The 18700-nt window shown below is 40.8% G+C and overlaps 4 protein-coding genes across 11 annotated transcripts in view; 3 read left to right on the top strand and 1 right to left on the bottom strand.

Annotated features, from left to right (window-relative positions):
* Positions 1–10364, top strand: part of LOC108607704 (slowpoke-binding protein) — a 35719-nt gene extending 25355 nt beyond the window's left edge. For 2 of the 8 annotated variants that reach the window (XM_017998702.2, XM_017998700.2), the window contains 7 exons: positions 793–1003; positions 1072–1308; positions 1719–1900; positions 3527–3737; positions 3807–3932; positions 4007–4152; positions 7196–10358. In XM_017998702.2, the coding sequence (XP_017854191.2) occupies positions 793–1003; positions 1072–1308; positions 1719–1900; positions 3527–3737; positions 3807–3932; positions 4007–4152; positions 7196–9560 (3478 nt within the window). In that variant the 3' untranslated portion in view covers positions 9561–10358. Of the gene's footprint in view, positions 1–792; positions 1004–1071; positions 1309–1718; positions 1901–3526; positions 3738–3806; positions 3933–4006; positions 4153–5744; positions 5987–6060; positions 6225–7195 lie in introns of those variants that run through there. The other 6 variants (XM_017998698.2, XM_017998701.2, XM_017998704.2 and 3 more) reach the window with 4 other exon arrangements.
* Positions 10365–11534: 1170 nt separating this feature from the next.
* Positions 11535–11880, top strand: LOC108604424 (DNA-directed RNA polymerases I, II, and III subunit RPABC5). The gene has a single exon (XM_017993893.2). It carries the CDS (start codon positions 11618–11620, stop codon positions 11819–11821), a length of 204 nt encoding a protein of 67 aa, XP_017849382.1. The 5' UTR covers positions 11535–11617; the 3' UTR covers positions 11822–11880.
* Positions 11881–12397: 517 nt separating this feature from the next.
* Positions 12398–14709, top strand: LOC108594308 (probable ATP-dependent RNA helicase DHX35). The gene is made up of 3 exons (XM_017979453.1): positions 12398–12650; positions 12720–14566; positions 14619–14709. The coding sequence occupies exons 1-2, from the start codon at positions 12456–12458 to the stop codon at positions 14562–14564; spliced, it is 2040 nt and encodes a 679-aa protein (XP_017834942.1). The 5' UTR covers positions 12398–12455; the 3' UTR covers positions 14565–14566; positions 14619–14709.
* On the bottom strand, positions 14573–18139 carry LOC108594309 (short-chain dehydrogenase/reductase family 16C member 6). The gene is made up of 4 exons (XM_017979454.2): positions 17517–18139; positions 15697–15814; positions 14940–15540; positions 14573–14728 (listed from the first exon to the last, which is right to left on the bottom strand). The coding sequence occupies exons 1-4, from the start codon at positions 17676–17678 to the stop codon at positions 14626–14628; spliced, it is 984 nt and encodes a 327-aa protein (XP_017834943.2). The 5' UTR covers positions 17679–18139; the 3' UTR covers positions 14573–14625.
* Positions 18140–18700: the final 561 nt, after the last annotated feature.

The following is an 18700-nucleotide window of genomic DNA, read 5'->3' on the forward strand; positions in this document are numbered from 1 at the left end:
ATTCAATTAAGCCCCAGCAACTCGAGACACTGCAGTTGCGTTTACCTTTTGACACGCTTTCCTTTTCAGTTTATCCACTTGGCATTTGCATAGTGTCCACTCTTTAGTATTTATTATACCTTGGTTTATTCTGCAATATAAACACATAATAAATTGCACGAACAAGCAAAATGCAAAAACAAACCCATTTACATATACAAAAAAAAAAACAAAAAAAATAAACAAAACATTTTTTACTGCTGCTTCCGTTTCCGCTGCGCCAATTTGTGCAGGCATTTTTACTGTCTATACCCTGACTGCACCCACAACAGTTTCAAATTTCTTGCAGTGCTTTCTTTTTTGGCAAGTCTTCCTGCCAACTTTCATTAAAGCCTGCCACCAACTTTTGCTCTTACTCCACTGCAGTGTCGTTAGTTGTTTCGCTTGTTATCTGCAAAATGATTTTCCAACAAGTTTTTATTACATTTTGGTGTTCGATTTGAATGCGGTGGGCTCAAGTTGTGTGCAACAATTGTCGTGTTGCAAGGTTTTTGGCAATTGGTTAGGGGAAATTGTTTCAAATCGCTTGGCAAGCCAACTGACGCTCAACGTTACGGCGATCGCATTGTATAAAACCATAGAGAGTAATGAACATATTAAACTTATAGATAAATCAACAGCTAGTCTTAGTTCCTCCAATAGTTTAAATTCCTTTTCTTTCTGTATGCGCTCAGATTGTAAAGTATGTTAGACTAGAGTCCAATCCATGCTTGCAAAATTCAAACATTAAACTTGTGTCCACTGAACTTGCAGACCCAACAACATCAAGTACCAATACTCAGCGCTGGACAGCGGCAATGGCATCGTCGAGCGCAGTCCACGCGAGCGTGCACAACGAGAGCGAGCACTGAATGCCACACAGGAGTGGATACAAAGTGCCAACGGACGTTACGAGGTGATTGCCCATCTGGATGAGATTGGTTCCAGGCATGGCAAGAACTGGTTTCTAGTCACCGATGCATCCGTAAGCACTCAAGATCTTCCGCTCAAGCTCATGCATTTTAATCTAATCTTTGTCTATTTTTATTCCAGGTGCGTACCGATCGTCTGCTGACGCTGCTGCCGCTGCCCGCAGACTGTGTGGCCTTCGAGGATCTGCCGCCCAATGAGAGCGCACGTGATATACTTATGGAGCTGCTTGGCTCCCTGCATCACCCATACATCTATCCTGTGTTGGATTTGGGATTCTTGCGCAACAGCACACATAGCTACGCCTGTCTGGTCACGCCCTTCAACTCACGGGGCAGCCTCAAAGATCTTATCTACAAGGTGAGCTATATCGACTTGAAAGAGCCTCGAGTTTGAGAGTTTATCAGAATTCATTTCGATTGTATTACAAAAAGAGACGCCGAGTTACTTTAAAATGTTTTCCTCAAGTCTTTTTACTTGATTATAGTTTGTAATGCATTCGAGCATTATTATTTACAGAAAGTATTTAAAAACTAACTAAGCATAAGCAAATTCAAATTATATGTTGCTTTAAATAAATTTATATAATTTGTTTCTGTACTAATTTATAGTTGAGTCAAACTCTCCAAGCTAAAGTGTTTTGTAATCTGCAATGAATACTCTGATCAACAATATAATATTAATAGATAAGCTCTACATCTTTTTATTTGATGCTTGCAATTTGATAAAAGCTTATACATGTATATATTATTACCATAATTTGATTTTAGGCGCAATGGAACGAACCCTGGGCACGCAAGTATACACGCAAGCCAAATGGTCTGCCTGTGAGCCAAGTGCAGCGCTTGGGACGCCAGATACTGGAGGCTCTACTTTTCCTAAAGGAACGCGGCTTTCCTCTGCATGGCCATCTGCACAGCGGCAATGTAATTTTGCAGAACGGCGCAGCCAGGTGAGTTAATGGACTTAATCAAGCCGTCAAGGTTATTCACATATGCACAAATATCGATTGCTCGTGCTACAAATTTGGATAGAAAGTAAACGTAGTTTTCTATAATCTTCAATGAAACTTTGTTTGCTCAATTATTTTAAATGGCAAATTAAATGCAATTCAACTAAAATCGCTGCAGCCTTTTTGCTGCATTAAATGTGCATTAGAAATTAGCTGGTGACCCGCTTTTCAGCTTCACACGTTTCCAAGCCATTCATACAAGCGAATAAGCAATGCACACATAACCACACACATTTTACCACGACGATAATTTGAGAATAATATGAGTCACATTCAATCATGATATTAGCATTAAATGGAAGTTGTCGCCCGTTCCCTGTTTGTGTTTTTGCCACTCTAAAAATAAATGCGAAAAATATGCACACAAAAATGTGCAAGCTGTAACGTTGGAAATATTTGTCATGTCAAAAGGTGAACGGAATACACATTGCATGCCAGGGCTAGAGAGTCGATTAAAGTTGAAAGTTTATTCAACACAACGACTTGTTTGCCATGACATTTCAAGTGGACAAATATTAAAGCTAACAGGCGAATTTATTCTACAGTTTGACACAATAGTAGAGCAAACAATTCCATGCATTGCAATTATTTTAATGAGAATGCACTCAAGATTCGTAAGAGCTGCAGACTCAGCTTCGTTATAGTCACTCCATCAAATTAGTTACCTTGTTCTCAACCAGTTTATTGACAGTTGACGGTAGTTTTGACACTTTCGGTGATATATCGTAATCAAAGCTTTCCATCGAAACCAAACAAATTTACAGACGTGCCACACAAATCTCTTTCGAATGAATTTCACTTCAATGCCACAGATTATTCTGCGAAATAATAAGAAATAAAACAAAGCTCAGTCAGCTGGTGTCTGACGTTGTCACGATTATAATCACTTAAAGTTCTGTGGAAATGCATTCAGCAGAATTCTATTTCACTTGTGATTTATGTGGCAGCTTTGTTAGCTTTGTGTCTTCGAGTCACATGGCGTTTGATACAGCAAATATATAAATATCGAAAAATGCGTATTTTGTAGCATTAAATTGAATATTATTTGTTAAGGTACAATGACATCAACTTCCGTAGCACGTGAAGTGTAAAATTAACATGCCAAGCGAACAAGTGACAGCCTTTCAATTCTATACCTCAATAGTCCACCTGTAAAGGTCCTCTTTTGAATGTTAAGCCTAGAATTTGTCCTGCCCACACACACATATACATTCGCTCATAATCACACTTTGACAAGCTAGACTCTTTGTAACTAGCAGCATAAAGCCCAAGCACAACTGTGGATTGAGGGTAAATGCCGAACTCACACGAAAGGTTTTTGATTTTTACTTCTGATAGTTGGACATACATAGATTAAATCTGATTTTTTGCAATAAAAGAAACCGCTTTGTGGTCGCCACGTGTTCATCATTTCAGACACACACACACACACACACGGGCACACAGAAACAACAAGCAAAGCAATAAGTTTGCTCATTATGCAGGCTTTGGGGAGGAATCAACATTTAATTATACATTCACCACCCACTCAATCTCCCTTTGGCTCTCTTTGTCTTTCGCTTGCAGGCTATCGGGCCTGGAGAATGGCCTACTGGGACTCAGCTCACGTATCAACGCCGTCATGTGGTCGCGTTCTGTGCCGGAAATCGAGAATGTTGACATTATATGCTTTGGCCATCTGCTCTACGAAATGTGCACCGGTCAGGAGTTGACCACACCGAAGCCGTCCATGCGTGTGCTTGAAATGGAGCTGCAGCATTATCCACAAATTGGCCAGGTGCGACTGAAACGAGCAGGACAACTAGCATGTGCCATTATAATTATTCGTTCATATGTTTTATTTTAGGTGCTGGAAATATTAGGTCTTATCTTTGAGCCGCCTAGCGGTGTATGCCCCTCCGTCGAGGACTTAGTCCTATGCGATCTATTTCGCAGCATCGATTTGCGCGAACTACGCGGTCCCTGCTTTAGTGTAAGTATAAGCGATGCAAATTATCAGACATCGGCCGAATGGTTTAATTCTTTTCTTTCTGTGTGTGTTTGCAGACAATCAAACCCAGCCTTAGCCGTTCTACGCTTAATTTGCTGCATGCGGTGAAGAAGCGACAATGCGCCTCACTTGGCAGCAGCTCCTTCAGCGAGACCAGCTCCCCCTGCACGCCGCCCTCAACGCCGCATGATCGACGCACCGGGTAAGTGTTGATGTCAACTGGGCACTTCACACTCTTCTTCGTTCATCACACCCATCCATCCACACTCACACTCACACACACATACATGTGCAAGCACAATACACTCTTAACAGAAGCTCATCTACAGTGGTCCGCAAAATCTCATCGTTGCCTCCACCAGCTGAGGTTCCATGCAAATGTTTAGTCGGTAGCGGAGTGTACTAAATGTAGACAGAGATTCAATAGACCAAAGTAATTAAGAACTATTATTAAGAGCTGATTAAATTTGCATGACAATCTTTAAAGCCTTTTTTAATTTTTTATGAATTCAATTGTTTTCTATTAGCGTAGTCTAGATTTAATAAATACAGTGTCTAAGTATTGGGGTTCTGATAAAGCAAGCAACGCTTAAAATTCTCATTTACATCAACTATCTCATCACTACAACGAACTTTTAAAACCCTAACAGCTTCTATATCATTTTCAAACTGCAATTCAGCTTATTTTGACATAATATTATTTTTATGCCCCATATTGGTCGCCTTATAAAGTCGGGAATGTCACACGTTGGGCGCCAACGCAGCTCCTGGCATTAGGTTAGTGCATATCAGGTTAATCAAATGGCGCACTATGTCGCACACACACAGATATACACACGCATGCACAGATGGTGCTAAGCCGAAATAAGTGTACAGAACAATGTGTTGAATAAAAAAACACAAAAGAAAACAAAACTAAAAGGTGAACAAGCGAGAAACTAACACAAGCCAGAGAGCACACATGCACCCAAAAACACACAGACACAAAATAAAATGGCGTCGTAAACTAAATGTGCGTATGTGTGTGTGTCATTTATGTGCATGTGTGTGCTCACCTGTCTGCTGTTCGTTTGTCTGTGCAGCTTGTGCGTGCCCATGGTAATTATGATAATGCGCTGGCCGAGCTCTGATAGAATGGGAGAGGGTGGGAAAGGGGAAAAGGGGGACTGTCGAGTATTAAGCGCTTAAAAATTATGCATACGAGACAGAAAACATAATTAGCTAATAAGCAGGCAGGAGAGTAAGTGTAACTATAACAATTAAAAAAGTATCTTGGTTTTAATTTTAGCTCATGTTTGTATATTTAAAGCATCTCAATTTCAATTCTGTTCGTCGCCGTGTAAATTGATTATTGTTTTTGCTGCCTAATTAAACGCATGACTTTCCTATATACCTAAACAATTCTATATATTTATATATATTTATATATATATATATCAAACATATTCTCATATATAAAAGTACATTATATGTAGTAGAGGAATTTTTCAACTAAAGTATTTTTGTATGCAATGTTTACTCTCTCTTTCTCTCTACAACAACAATATATATAATACATGCATATATATGCATTTATCTGAATAATACTTAGTGTGAATCGAAAAATAAAGTTCAACCCAATACAATTACACAAGCCCCATCTACTCTACATCGACACATACAGATCAGCTCTTGAATGTCTATCAACGTTCACTTTTGTTTACCTCACCTACGTGTGTGTTTTATTTATGATTTACAAATTGTTGCATTTCTGCATTTGTTTATTTACATAACCCGTTCGAAAACTAACAACAGTGTTACGCCTGCGCCCTATGAAGTCTTTCGTATGTACTAACTAACCTCAACAACAAAACCAAACAAACTCTAACAAACCGACCCAGCAAACAAACCAAACCAAACCAAACCAAAGCAAACCAAATCAATCAATGATAAATGTCACAAAAAAAAAAAAGAAATAGAGAAAATCGTAAATGAATTCACAACTCAACTCACTCACAAATACAATTACAATTACAACGTGTAAAACTCTTGATAAAATAACAAAAACAATTATAAATAATTATAATAAAAATACAAAAAAAAAATGAATAAAAGCAATGACAACGCTATTTTGTATCAATCACAAACAACTTTTTGCAATTTTTGTACTCCCCCTCAAACATGGAAGCCAAAAAATGAAAAAAATGAAAAAAAAAAAAAACAAAAAAAGATAATTTTGATGTGAACATAAACAAGCAATTCAATTTGTTGTTGTTGTGTTTTTAGCAAAACGTGGTAAGTGGCAAATTTTTGTACGCTCACAACTCCCCCACCAACGCCTCACAGCACCGCCCACACAGCCACGCCCATTTTACTGCGGAGTCAGCGTACACAACGCTGAATTTGTAATTTGCTTTGCTACAATATTTATTGCTTTTGATATAAATTATATTTTTGAAATTATGCACGCTTTATAGCTTTTGCTTCTAATCAATATTGCATGTTTATTGTATTTGAAATATAGCAATAGTTAATCAATCATTTCATACAAGAGAAAATAGTATTTATTTATCTACAACAGTAATATAAATTTATGTGCACTATGTTAAGTAAATGTTAAAGTAATTCAACTAAAATTAAGTTAAAAGACTCTTTTAAAAATAAAAAACTACTACTAGTTACAACTTCGTTTCAAATAGAATTCTTTGCGAATAGAATAATATAGAGTTCTGCAATCAATATTTCTTCCTGCTAACTATCCTATAGAATAATCCATTATTAGCATTACTATAAAGCAGGGACACGAGTGTAATTAATAGCTATTTAGGAAATACACAATAGTCCTGAAGTCCTGAAGTCCTGAACACAACATATTCAATATGTAGTTAAAGCGCGCTCTAGAGCAAACTTAAATTCAACGCCAATTCACTTTGTATGCAGATTTGAGTGCAAACAAAACTCAAACAAAACAAATTCACCGACATACATATATATCGTACATATATATATATCGTATGCTCTCAAGTACTTATTGATGCTTCAACTGCAGCACGAGTGCAGCCAACCACGCCCAGCAACCGCCCACTCGTTCATGCTCACACAAACACACACGCATACTCTCTCACACACACACACACATATATAGGGAATAAATAAAGAACAAAAGGTTCAGGTGGCATTCAGCATTGTGAGCTGGCTTCAATAGTTTCCCATAGCTTCCCAGTGTTCCCATATGCTTATTTGATTATTGTTCTCGCCTCGCTTAGCATCAGTCGCACCATGGACTCATTTGACATATCAAGCGATTCGGAGGAGGGTCTGCTCGAGGAGATTGTCGTGGGCAGCTGCTGCCATCTGAAGAGCCTGCAGCACTATCAGCCCCATTGGCATTCGGTCGGCGGCACAGCCTCGTGCTCATTCACACGCACTCAACACAATCAACAATATGCGTCCAACGAGTCGCCCATACACTACTGCGACCATGCGACGCTCTACTCGGATGATAACAGCAGCTGGGCGCAGGAGCAGCCGCCCACCATACGCTGCAGCACCAGCAGCCAAAGCAATCTCAATGTCATGCTCGCCTCCGAGGCGGAAACTGAGACGGACAAAGAGGAATTTGAAATAGAGCACGAGCGGGAGCAGGAGCGGGAGCAAGAGCCGTGCCCAGAGCCGGATGACGAGGTGGCAAGCGGCTCAAATGCAGCACAGCGACTGCATGCCACGTCCTCATCCACATCCACATTCAATCATCAGCTTACAGCGGACATGTGCAACTATAAGAACTCCAAGAGTCGACGGCTGGAGTACTCGTTGAAGTGCTTAAAGTATGGACGTAGCAATCCCTCGCAGGATTCGGCCTTCGGTTCACTGACCGACAATGATTTGTCCATAGGCTCCTCCAGCATGCGCCTCAGCAGCTTTCAGTCCATTAGCTCGCCCATAGATGAAGGTGTCGAAGATATAATTATAGCCACCACCACGGGTGGCAACGAAACTTGCCTGGAGTTAGCCACCATACCACGGAGCATGGTCTCCCAAGACTCGGCCATTTCATCGCCATGCCGCGAGAGCTCACCCAGCAACTTTCTGCACATCGACGATGCCATGTCGGGCAGTGGCTCCACATCTTCAGGCTCCGGCTGCGGCTCGCTGGGCAATTTGCGACCACAGCACTTCCCAGTGTCCTTGTCACCCAAAATACTGGTCACGGCCACCAGCAACTCAAGCAACTCCTCGCTGGCGAGTAGCAGCAATGCTCACCAGCCACACCAACAGCAACAGCAGCAACAATTCGATCCGCCCAAGATACTGGTGAATGATCAGAATTCCATTTACACGACATCGCCTTCGAAGCGCTCGAGCATGATTGAGGTCTTCTCGCAAAAGTATCGCGTGAGCAGCTTTGAGGACATGTCGCCCAAGCGCAGCTCGGACAAGCAACACTTGAAGCACGTGAATCGCTTGGCCTTTCGCTCGCTGGAGGAAGAGCGACGCATAGACAATGCCTTTCTGCCCATGGCGGATCGCACGCACTCGGACAATCGCGTCAACATGCAAAGCGAGAAATACAAGAAGCTGACGCATGCCTCGTTCCGCATAAGCAAGAACTCGACGGATCAGTCGCCCACCCAACATACCGCAATGGAACTGCAGCGCACGAGCAGCGCCAGCGGTAGTCAGCGCCAGACGCTTTGGCGCGACAGCAAGTTCTATCGGAAGACACGCATTGCCAAGAGCAACGATTCGCTGCTGGAGCACTCGCCCAACCACTCGAATCATTCGGCGCGTCTTTCGCCCAGCTCGCTGCGTGACAATCACTCCAGTCGACGCTCGCTGAGCGGCAGCCAGCAGATGCTGAGCGTCACCACTAGCTTCTGTGTGCCAGGCACCAGCGGTGCTGGCAATGCGCGTCGCTATTGCAGCTCGAAGAGCGAGGATCTGGGGGAATCCTCTGACTATTTGCGCGTTATGGATGCTCGCAAGTCTTACTCGGAGCGACATCTGGTGCAGCTTAAGCAAACCGCCATCAACAACACGCACAGCGGCAGCGAGGACGAGATAAGCTTCACCGAGGAACCGACAGTCAGCCATGCACATGGACAGAGGAACATAGCCAAGCAACAACAACAATTGAAGATGCAGCCGCCAGCTTGCAAGCGTGGCAGCAAGCTCAGCTGGAGCAGCTGCTCGATAAACCACCTGAAGACGACCAATATTAAGACCACATCCTTGGCCACGCTAACCTGTCAAACGAATTTAAGCCCACAAGCATCGTCCGCCCAGGCGCCAGCCATTGCCACTGCCACAGCCACAGCCACAGCCAATAAGACGGCCAGCTATCGGACACCATCCAAGTCGCTCGATCAGGCGCTCAACGGCGGCGGCACCAACAATAGCAGCACCAACAGCAGCAGCAACAATAGCATTGCCGCCGAGGACAACAGCTCCGTGGACGAGTCGCCTTCGCGACGCACTTTGAGCGGTGCCGAACTCTCGCGCATCTTTGTCATGGACATGGATGAAGCGCCGGGTAGCAGCTGCAGCGAAGAGAAGACACCCCTGCTGGACAGCGTGGAAATGTCGCCGATTAGTCCAACCGATCCACAAGCGGATCTGGACAAGCTCTAAGCCTTTACACACTGTAAAACAAACGTATTAAACAGCCGAAATGCAAAGCATGTGATAAATTAAGTATGTATGTATGTATATGTATGTGAATGTATATGTATGTATGTATGTCTATGGCCCCCCCCTACGTAAGCAGTTAATTCAAATTTCTGGCTTGTTTATGCGGTGGCAGCAGTATAATGGTTTTTGACGTTTACCAACACTATAGACAATATTTAGCGTATGGTGGCATGACACTTTTGAATTGTGTTTCAATTCCATTGTTTCATTGCACCATTGAGCGCATCCCAATCAATTTTATGGATACAAAAGTTCGAATGGGCTGCTGTTTTTTGCCTTGTGCCTCAATAACTTTCTTCTGGTAACAATAATAGTTTCTTTATAATGTATTGTATATTGTATTGTATTTTACGCTTATTGTGTGAACAACAAAACGCTTTTACAGCAATTAAAAACTCTACTGATGCTATTCAAACTCTCTAGACTGCTAAGCAAATACGAAAATCTATTACACACATACACACACACAAACACCTCCATCCTTCTGATGATTTATATTTATTAATAGAGTGTAAGAATTTTTGCGCATAGTTTTCAAATTCGAAATTATACGCATTATTTACTAGTTAATTATGTAGTTAAGACTAAAGCTTTGCAGCGGATATTTCAAATATTTTACTGTAGCTTAAACTCGTTTTAAAGCCCAATAACGTGAGTGTCAACTCAATAAAAACAACAAACAATATAAAATTAATTAAAGGGGTCACATTTTAAATATATGTATTAACGTAAATTTAGGGAATAACAAGCCAAAAAATAAAATATTTTAATTAAAAATAACTAAATGCTATTTAGTATCAGTTTAATAAAATATATTGTAACAAATGATTTTGTTTGTAAAACTAAAAATGTCACATGCAGAGCAAAACGGTAATACATTTTAAGAAAACAGTTAAATTACACTGACGCTTAAATAGAAAACCTTAAAAAAAAAAACTCGATTTTTTGTTATGCTACTGAGGGTAGAAATGAACAAAACCAAAATATAACAAAATGCCGTTTAAAACCAAAGATAGTCGGAAATATACTTGAAATTATTTACATCTAAGAGATTTAACGAATAATACAATAAAATTGCAATCAAATTTACAACATATTGAAACACACAAAACAAAACCACAAATAAATAGGTAAATATTATACTATATATATACACATATACAATACGTAACAGAAAGAAAAACATTAGTTATATTAAATATTCATATATGCACCTAGCAAAATGCACTCTCATGGAAAGTTCCCAAAACACAAGTATACCATGTTCTAGTTGATACAATTGTACACAGAACTTTAAACAAATCACAGCACAGCGTTCAACAATTCAAACTACATAAAATGCAAAATACGGTCGATTTATTTGGTTCATGTTATAAATAATATGTAGCATATTATTTAGTTTTTAATATGGTTGCATTACACAATTTAACTAGGTTTTCAATTACTCATTTAATATACTTATGGATATGTGTAGTATTAAAAAATGTTGCCTAAGTTTGTCCGCAATTAGACGTGGTTAATGGCACAAGTCTATAAAAGAAAACGCCCCAAAAACCAATTTTAAATATTAAAGCAATGTAAAATTATTTAGAGAATCAGTGATATTAAGAAAATATTTTTATGATTTTAAAATATTCAAATAAAGAACATGATTTCTAGAAATCCAATTTAAGCGATGTTTTTTTTATTATAAGGACAAACGTTATAAAATACTTTAGGCACAGGCAATTGATGAACTTATGATTTAAATGCTAGCGCCAATTTTATTTTTCATTTTAGTGTTACTCAACACTAATACCACAGAGCTAGGAAACTATCGGTATTGGCACCAATCGATACTTTGAATATTGAAAAGCAGCACTAACACAATCACTATCGATGGTGCTATCGATAGCTGGCAGCTCTACGACATAAAACTCATCGGCAATTTTCCATACGTTGTTTGTTGACAACACGCAAATAAATATTCGCCTTAAAATAATTTGAAAAGTGCAAATATGATTATACCGATAAGATGCTTTACGTGTGGAAAGGTGATTGGCAACAAATGGGAGTCCTACCTTGGACTTTTGCAAGCTGAATACACAGAAGGAGATGCACTTGATGCTTTGGGCTTGAAACGCTATTGCTGTCGTCGAATGCTCCTCGGGCACGTGGATCTCATTGAAAAGTTATTGAACTACGCACCACTTGAAAAATAAATTACAGACTACCAAAATGTAATACACCAATAATCTATATATTAATAACTAGTTTAAATGTTAATGTAAAATAAACAGAAATGTGTAAAACAAAAAAATATGGTTTTCATCCACCGGTAGGCGAAAGGTAGCATCCGAATTTAGTGCTGTTGGAATTTCACAATAGCTATATTCGCTATTTTTTAATTCGCTAATATTTAAACATTGATATACAAATTTTAGTGAATGGGAACATATTTTTGTTTTCGTTGTCAAATGTTTATTTGATTTTCACTATTTACAGTTAACATTTGGTCACACAACAATGCTCAGTGTTAAAAATAACAGATATGTTATTAGCAGTATTACTTTTGGCTTTAGCTATTTCTAGCAATTTAGCTCTGGCAGCACTGACTCGAAGGCTTCGCTCGCACATATGTTTCTGCACTACTCGCACCGACAAAATAATAAATATAACAAAGTAAATTAAAAATTTCGCCGGTCGGCTAGTTTTGTGCCTTAGAGGTAAAAAAAAAGAACCCGTCCTAATGTTAAATATTATTATTAGTAAATGAGCTACGAGTGTATTGGCAACAAGTGTCGCGAATATCAGATATTTTAGTAGTATTTATTATTGAAAATACAAACGTGCACAATGGCAACGTTTAAGCCAAAATTTTTAAAACCCGACACGGACGATGCAATTGCAGACACTGGCGGCGATACGGAGCCCCAGAGTTCCGCATTTGTGTTCAATGCAAATCATAATCTCGGCTTGGTTGAGCAGCGTGAGCGTTTGCCCATTCGTCAATACCGCGACCAAATACTTTACTGCCTTGAGAACTATCAGGTGAGGGCTATTTTATATGGACATATGCATTTATATTTATATATTTAATACAATTTATAATATATTCAGGTGCTAATACTTGTGGGTGAGACGGGCAGCGGGAAGAGCACACAAGTGCCACAATATCTCTATGAATTTGGCTGGCATACCAAGGGAATGATTGGCATCACCGAACCACGACGTGTGTCCACAGTCACCTTGGCAAATCGGGTGGCGCAGGAGCGTGGAGAGCTGGTGGGTGATACCGTGGGATATGTGGTGCGCTTTCTTGAGCGCATGTCCAACGAGACGCAGATCAAATTTATGACAGAGGGAATATTGCTAAGAGAGCTGTTGGCCGACCCGTTGCTCACACAATATGGCGTCATCATCGTAGACGAAGCCCATGAACGAAATATGCTAACAGACATGGTGCTGGGCTTGCTTAAAAAAATACTACGCAAGCGCAGCAATTTAAAGATAATCATATCTTCAGCCACGATCGATGCAAGCTTCTTCAGCGAGTTCTTCAGCTGGCCCGGCTCCAAGGACATTAGTGTCAAGCTCAGCATTGAAGGACGCATGCACGCTGTTAATCACTATTACCTAAACGAGCCATGTGCGGATTATGTGCGCGAGACTGTGGAAACTGTTTGGAAGCTGCATCAAAAGGAGCCACCGGGTGATATCTTGGCCTTTCTCACTGGGCAGGAGGAGGTGCTGGAGGCGCTCGACTTGCTCCGCGAGTATATTGCCAGCTCAGAGCTCAACAATTTAAAGGTGCTGCCCATGTATGGCAGCATGAGCAGCAATGATCAACTGGCGGTATTCTTTACGCCAGCCAAAGGCGTTCGCAAAGTGGTGCTGGCCACCAACGTAGCCGAAACGTCCATAACCATACCAGGCATTGTGTATGTCATTGACTGTGGCTATGTCAAAGTCAAGTGGTACAATCCTGACACCTGTAGCGATAGTCTCGTTGTAGTGCCTGTAAGCAAAGCTTCCGCAGTGCAGCGAGCTGGACGTGCGGGCCGCATGCGGCCCGGCAAGGTCTATCGTCTCTATACCAAGCAGGACTATGAGGCTTTGGAGCCACGGCAGCCGCCTGAGCTACGACGCAGCGAACTCTGCGGCGCTGTGCTGCAGCTGAAGGCTCTCGGCATAAGCAACATTCTAAGATTTGACTTTCCTTCACCCCCGCCTGCCAAGAACCTGCTCTCCGCACTGGAAACACTGTATGCCTTGGATGCCATTGACGAGCAGGGACAGCTCACCAAGCCCGTCGGCTATCTGCTTGCAGAGCTGCCCTTCAGTGCCATGTTGTCCAAGATGCTGTTCGTGTCCGGAAAACTCGGCTGTGCTGAGGAAATTATAACCATTATAGCCATGCTCCAGGTGCAGTCCGTCTTCTCCAATCCTGTGTCGGCTGTGGCACAACAAGGTGCACGCATAGCGCATCGCCACTTTGAGGTGGCCGAGGGCGATCTTATCACACTGCTTAACGTGCACAGCGCCTTTGTGGAGGACGGCATGACCAAGGAGTTCTGCGGTCAGTACTATCTCATCTATCGCCATCTCAAACGCGCCTGTGAGCTCCGCGAGCAACTCCTAACGCTGGCGCGCAAGAAGTACGGCATTCCCATATTCTCCTGCAAGGGCGATGTGGAAATGGTCTGCAAATGTATCACAGCCGGCTTCTTCACTCAAGTGGCCTATCTGCATCACTCGGGTGTCTACAGACAAATTAGCAGCAGCACAGAACTGTCCGTACATCCAACCTCCACGCTATACACACTCCCACATGCGCAGTATGTGGTCTATGGTGAACTGCTGCAGACCACGAAGCTGTTCATGAACCAGGTCACAGTTATAAAGAAAGAGTGGCTGACAGAGCTGGCGCCCCACTACTATCAGCAGACCACAGTGAGGGATTAGGGGTAAGTATAACAATATTTAATGATGCCTCAAGTAAAACAAATTTAATTCTAGTGGATAATTAGCCGGAAGCTACGCGTCCGCGTCCTTGGAACAGCATCATTGACTCCGGACCGCGTATAACTCGCGACATCATCTCCCAGCACATCTTGGCGGGCAAAAGACTGCAAATAAACCATTTATTAAAATATAGTACGTTGACTAGTCAGAGCTGTAAACATTTCATTCATTAAACATTTTTAACAATCGAATCAAACCAAATATTTGAAATTCGCATAGCAAAAAATTATTGCAATTGCTTTTATACTATCAATTAATTGAAATGGTTAATGAATGAATTTGCAGCTCTCCTTGTTAACTACGAATTCAACTTACCACTTGAGCGGCGTCAGCAATCTTATCGAATTGGGCAGCACACACCAGACCTCGTTGCGTTGGACCGCCTGGAGTATGCGATCAGCGACATATTGTGGCTCCAGCATGGGCACCATGCGTGGCTTAACGCCGGAGAACATGCCCGTGTTGATGTAATACGGACAAATGAGACTCATATGTACCTGATCGTAGCCATGCGCCTTCAAATCCGTCAGCAGGCTCTCATGGAAGCCAATGCACGCATACTTAGTGGCGGCATAATCGCTGCACCCATAGGTGCCCAGCATGCCAGTTACCGAGCCGACCGTCACAATATGTCCACGATTATGACGCATCATGTGCGGCAAAAAGGCCTTGACGGTCCAGTAATGCGAGATGATGTTGATGTTATAAGTGTTTTGGATGACCCGATCGTGTAGCTCCCAGAAGGGTTTGCAGCAGACAATGCCCGCATTGTTGATCAGGATATCCACTGGGCCCACTTCCTCAGTGACCTGCGCAGCGCGCTGATAGATCTGCTCCTTATCGGATATGTCCACCACATAGCCCTTGCAATTGTGATAGCCATGTTTGGCCAGCAGTTCCACTGTGGTTTTTATAGCTGTCAAGTAAATTGAAGATTAGCCAATTCCAAAGTGTAACACCGCTTTCACCCGGCGAGGTCTTTAACCCGTCAGCAGCTGCTAATTGCCGAAGTACACGCTTTAAGCATTTAGCTAGCTGCTGCTAATTAAGCGAAACGTAACGCAGGCCTTACCTTCTTGATTGATATCCCAGATGACAATGCGCGCCTGCAGTTTGGCGAAGTTGAGCGCTATCAGGCGACCCACACCGCCGCCTCCGCCCGTAACGAGCACCACCTGGCCGGAGATGTTCTGTGAAAGTGAAACTCAATTAACACAGCCGTCAAATAAATGTTTGTGTATAGTAAATATTTGCTTGTTACTAAACTCAATTTGTAAATTGCTTAAAAGTGGGTTGAAGCAGTTGTTAAGTTATAGAGTATAGAGTTCAAAATGAGTTGTAACTAAATATTCCACAGTACTTAATTTAAGAAAATTAGTTTTTATTTCTATATTTAAGTAAGTTTAAGTAAATTAATTGTTTGTAATGAAAGCCAATCCTAATTTTTAATATAAACATAATAAATAATTTTAATATTCATACTTAATAAATGAACAAAACTTGACTGTTTAGCGAATTTCCGAAATGTTTTGTATTTTAAATAATTCAATATTCAATTTGTAAACAAGGCTTGACGTCAAGCAACATATGTGCAACAACTATTAAATAAATTTACTACATAACGATATGCATATTTAAGATGATCAGGGCGCGTTGGCGACAATAAAATAAACGTTTTGAATTATAAATGAATGAGACCGTAAGTTAGGCGCAGTATTGCAACATTTGCTACTAAACTTACATATGTAAAACTGAAAAATAATTATTTTGCAAGCTCTTGCCATTTCGAGATTTTAGTGTAGCTTGAGCAACAAAGTTCAATCAAGTTCATTGCATAGACATATGTACATATATATCTGTTGCCAAGTTGTGCTTGCAATCAGTTTTATTTTCATTTGTTTGTAACTTATGCTACTATTTTACATGATTTTTCTTTTGTGCTTGCAACTGATTATATACCACGCTTTAGCAACTACAACAAAAACGAAAATTTAACAATGACAATTACAATGCAAAAGCTGTGCAAGCGGAAAACCCGTTACCAAAACGTACTTTTGGTTGGAAAAATTGCGCATTGGACTGTAAGGTGCAGTTTCCTTTTAACTTAACTCAGCGGCTGCTGCTTGGACCAACTTAACTATAACTCTTGGCTTGTTTGCCCAACTTCAATGTCAGACATCCAATACAAAACCCAAAATTAAAAAAAGGGTAAAAAAAACACTAAAAGCCAAACAATTATAAATATTTGCAGATGGTAGCTAATGAGGTGTGGGCACTTCATCTTATAAGTGACGTCGCTGAATGCCAAAATAAAAGCGCAAAAGTCAACATCAAACAAAATATTGTGCAAATAAATAAGACTCTTTCATTCACGAAGCGTTCAGCTTCAGTTTGAAAACTAAACGCGCTGTCGTGTGAATTTTTTTTTTTTTTTCATCGAAGCAAGTCCAAACAACGCCACCGTTTTGTTATGTTAAAGTACCCTTCGTCAAAAGGTTTAATTTACAACATTGTAAAAATACAACAGAGTAAATAAATTGGAAAGTTTAGAGCAGCCGTAAAATTGTCCAAACATAGCTTGCAATTTTTAACGAACTGTAATTAAGTGTGTATACTGCCTAACGAAGTTTTTACAATCTTTTTTTTTTTTTTTACTTTTTTTTTGGCAACAATACTCATCTGCTACTTGAAGCTGCTGCGTCTTAATGTTAGCTCAGAGCTTGTTTGACAGTTATGCAATGCCGACAGATTAAAACGAATTTTAAATTCAAAGGTGCATGGTTTATGAGTCGACATAAAACTTTGACATTTGTCCACAATAAGTTGAGCATCTAATTATGCAGAGTTTGTTGCATTTTCTTTTATATTTTTTGTGGTTTTCTTCGGACTTACCTTTAGCTTTCGAAAACGCTGCGGCAGCATTGTGTAATAAATAGCTTCCAATATATAAAACAACGATTTAAGTGTGAATATAATTAAATCCACAAAAAATTGATAGAAAGCACGCAACGGCTGTTCCATATGCAGCAGCCCCGGGGGCGTGGCATTGCTCATTTTGATATTTTTGCACAAAGCTAATGATTGATGTGTCTGAATGGCTTAAATGAACTTTTCGCCAAGGGCTTTTGATATAAAATTAACAAATATTACACACGTGTATCGCGGTATTGATTCAAATTACGTAGGCAAATTGCGTACGCAATGGAATCGCGCATTAGAGGCACTAGCCCACAACACAGACACACACACTCACGCACAACAAATTCGAGGGCACGTAGCGCTGCTTTTGTGGCTTTTATGTAGACCTAGTGGGCAACACACTTTGCATATCAATCAAAATTGCAAGCCAGACAGCAACTGAAATACTACACTTGAATTTCTCTAAGCGCTTGTCTGCCTTTATGATGGCTTTTATTTTATTTTGCGCAGGCGCGCGTGCTTCATTAAAATTCGTCGACGGTTTTGGTCTTGCTAAGCCCCAACAACGTTCACGATGCCCGTCCGCTTATGCTGAAGTCGCAATACAAACTGAATAGCTTCCAACCTAGCAGCCGGTGGAACGCTCTGGCTGTGGCTGTGGCTGGCCTGTACCTCTGGCGCTTTTTCTATCTTGCTTTTTATTTTGTATTTTTACTGCTTGGTGGGAGCTGCTGGAGACCTCGCATAAAATGCAAACACACAATAGTCGTCAGCATCGTGACCGCAGTGCCACAAGTCGAAGAAACTTTCCTAGCTCTTCCCCTATTGGCCAGCTGCTGCTTTTTGGCTCTTGGCTCATCATTGAAATCAAGTGGAATTTTATGCATGAGAAGTCAAAAGAACCAGTTTGAAAATCTATTTGATTGTCTCACGTGTTTGACCACATTTCTCTATTCTAGGCGGAAATTTGATTGTTTGCTTCCAACCGTAAACAAAGCCCGAAAAGTAAATCGTGCAAAATCACAAAACGGAAAGTTGTAAAATGCGAGTTACTTTTATTTTTAAATAAAATTGCTTATAGATTTGCAGCATATATTTAGGCGTACAAAAATACTGCACTTATTGCAAAAAAAACTTAAAATTAAGTAAAAACTTAT

The sequence above is a fragment of the Drosophila busckii genome, chromosome 2L (assembly GCF_011750605.1).
Source record: "Drosophila busckii strain San Diego stock center, stock number 13000-0081.31 chromosome 2L, ASM1175060v1, whole genome shotgun sequence".
NCBI classification, from domain to species: domain Eukaryota; kingdom Metazoa; phylum Arthropoda; class Insecta; order Diptera; family Drosophilidae; genus Drosophila; species Drosophila busckii.

What these genes read in the sequence shown, in the direction of transcription:
- LOC108604424 (XM_017993893.2), top strand. Translation starts at nt 11,618, where the DNA reads ATGATTATACCGATAAGATGCTTTACGTGTGGAAAGGTGATTGGCAAC.
- LOC108594308 (XM_017979453.1), top strand. Translation starts at nt 12,456, where the DNA reads ATGGCAACGTTTAAGCCAAAATTTTTAAAACCCGACACGGACGATGCA. An exon ending in ACTGCCTTGAGAACTATCAG is followed by an intron (nt 12,651 to 12,719) that starts GTGAGGGCTATT and finishes TAATATATTCAG; the next exon opens with GTGCTAATACTTGTGGGTGA.
- LOC108594309 (XM_017979454.2), bottom strand. Translation starts at nt 17,678, where the DNA reads ATGAGCAATGCCACGCCCCCGGGGCTGCTGCATATGGAACAGCCGTTG. An exon ending in AGCGTTTTCGAAAGCTAAAG is followed by an intron (nt 15,815 to 17,516) that starts GTAAGTCCGAAG and finishes TCACTTTCACAG; the next exon opens with AACATCTCCGGCCAGGTGGT. An exon ending in TTGCTGACGCCGCTCAAGTG is followed by an intron (nt 14,729 to 14,939) that starts GTAAGTTGAATT and finishes GTTTATTTGCAG; the next exon opens with TCTTTTGCCCGCCAAGATGT.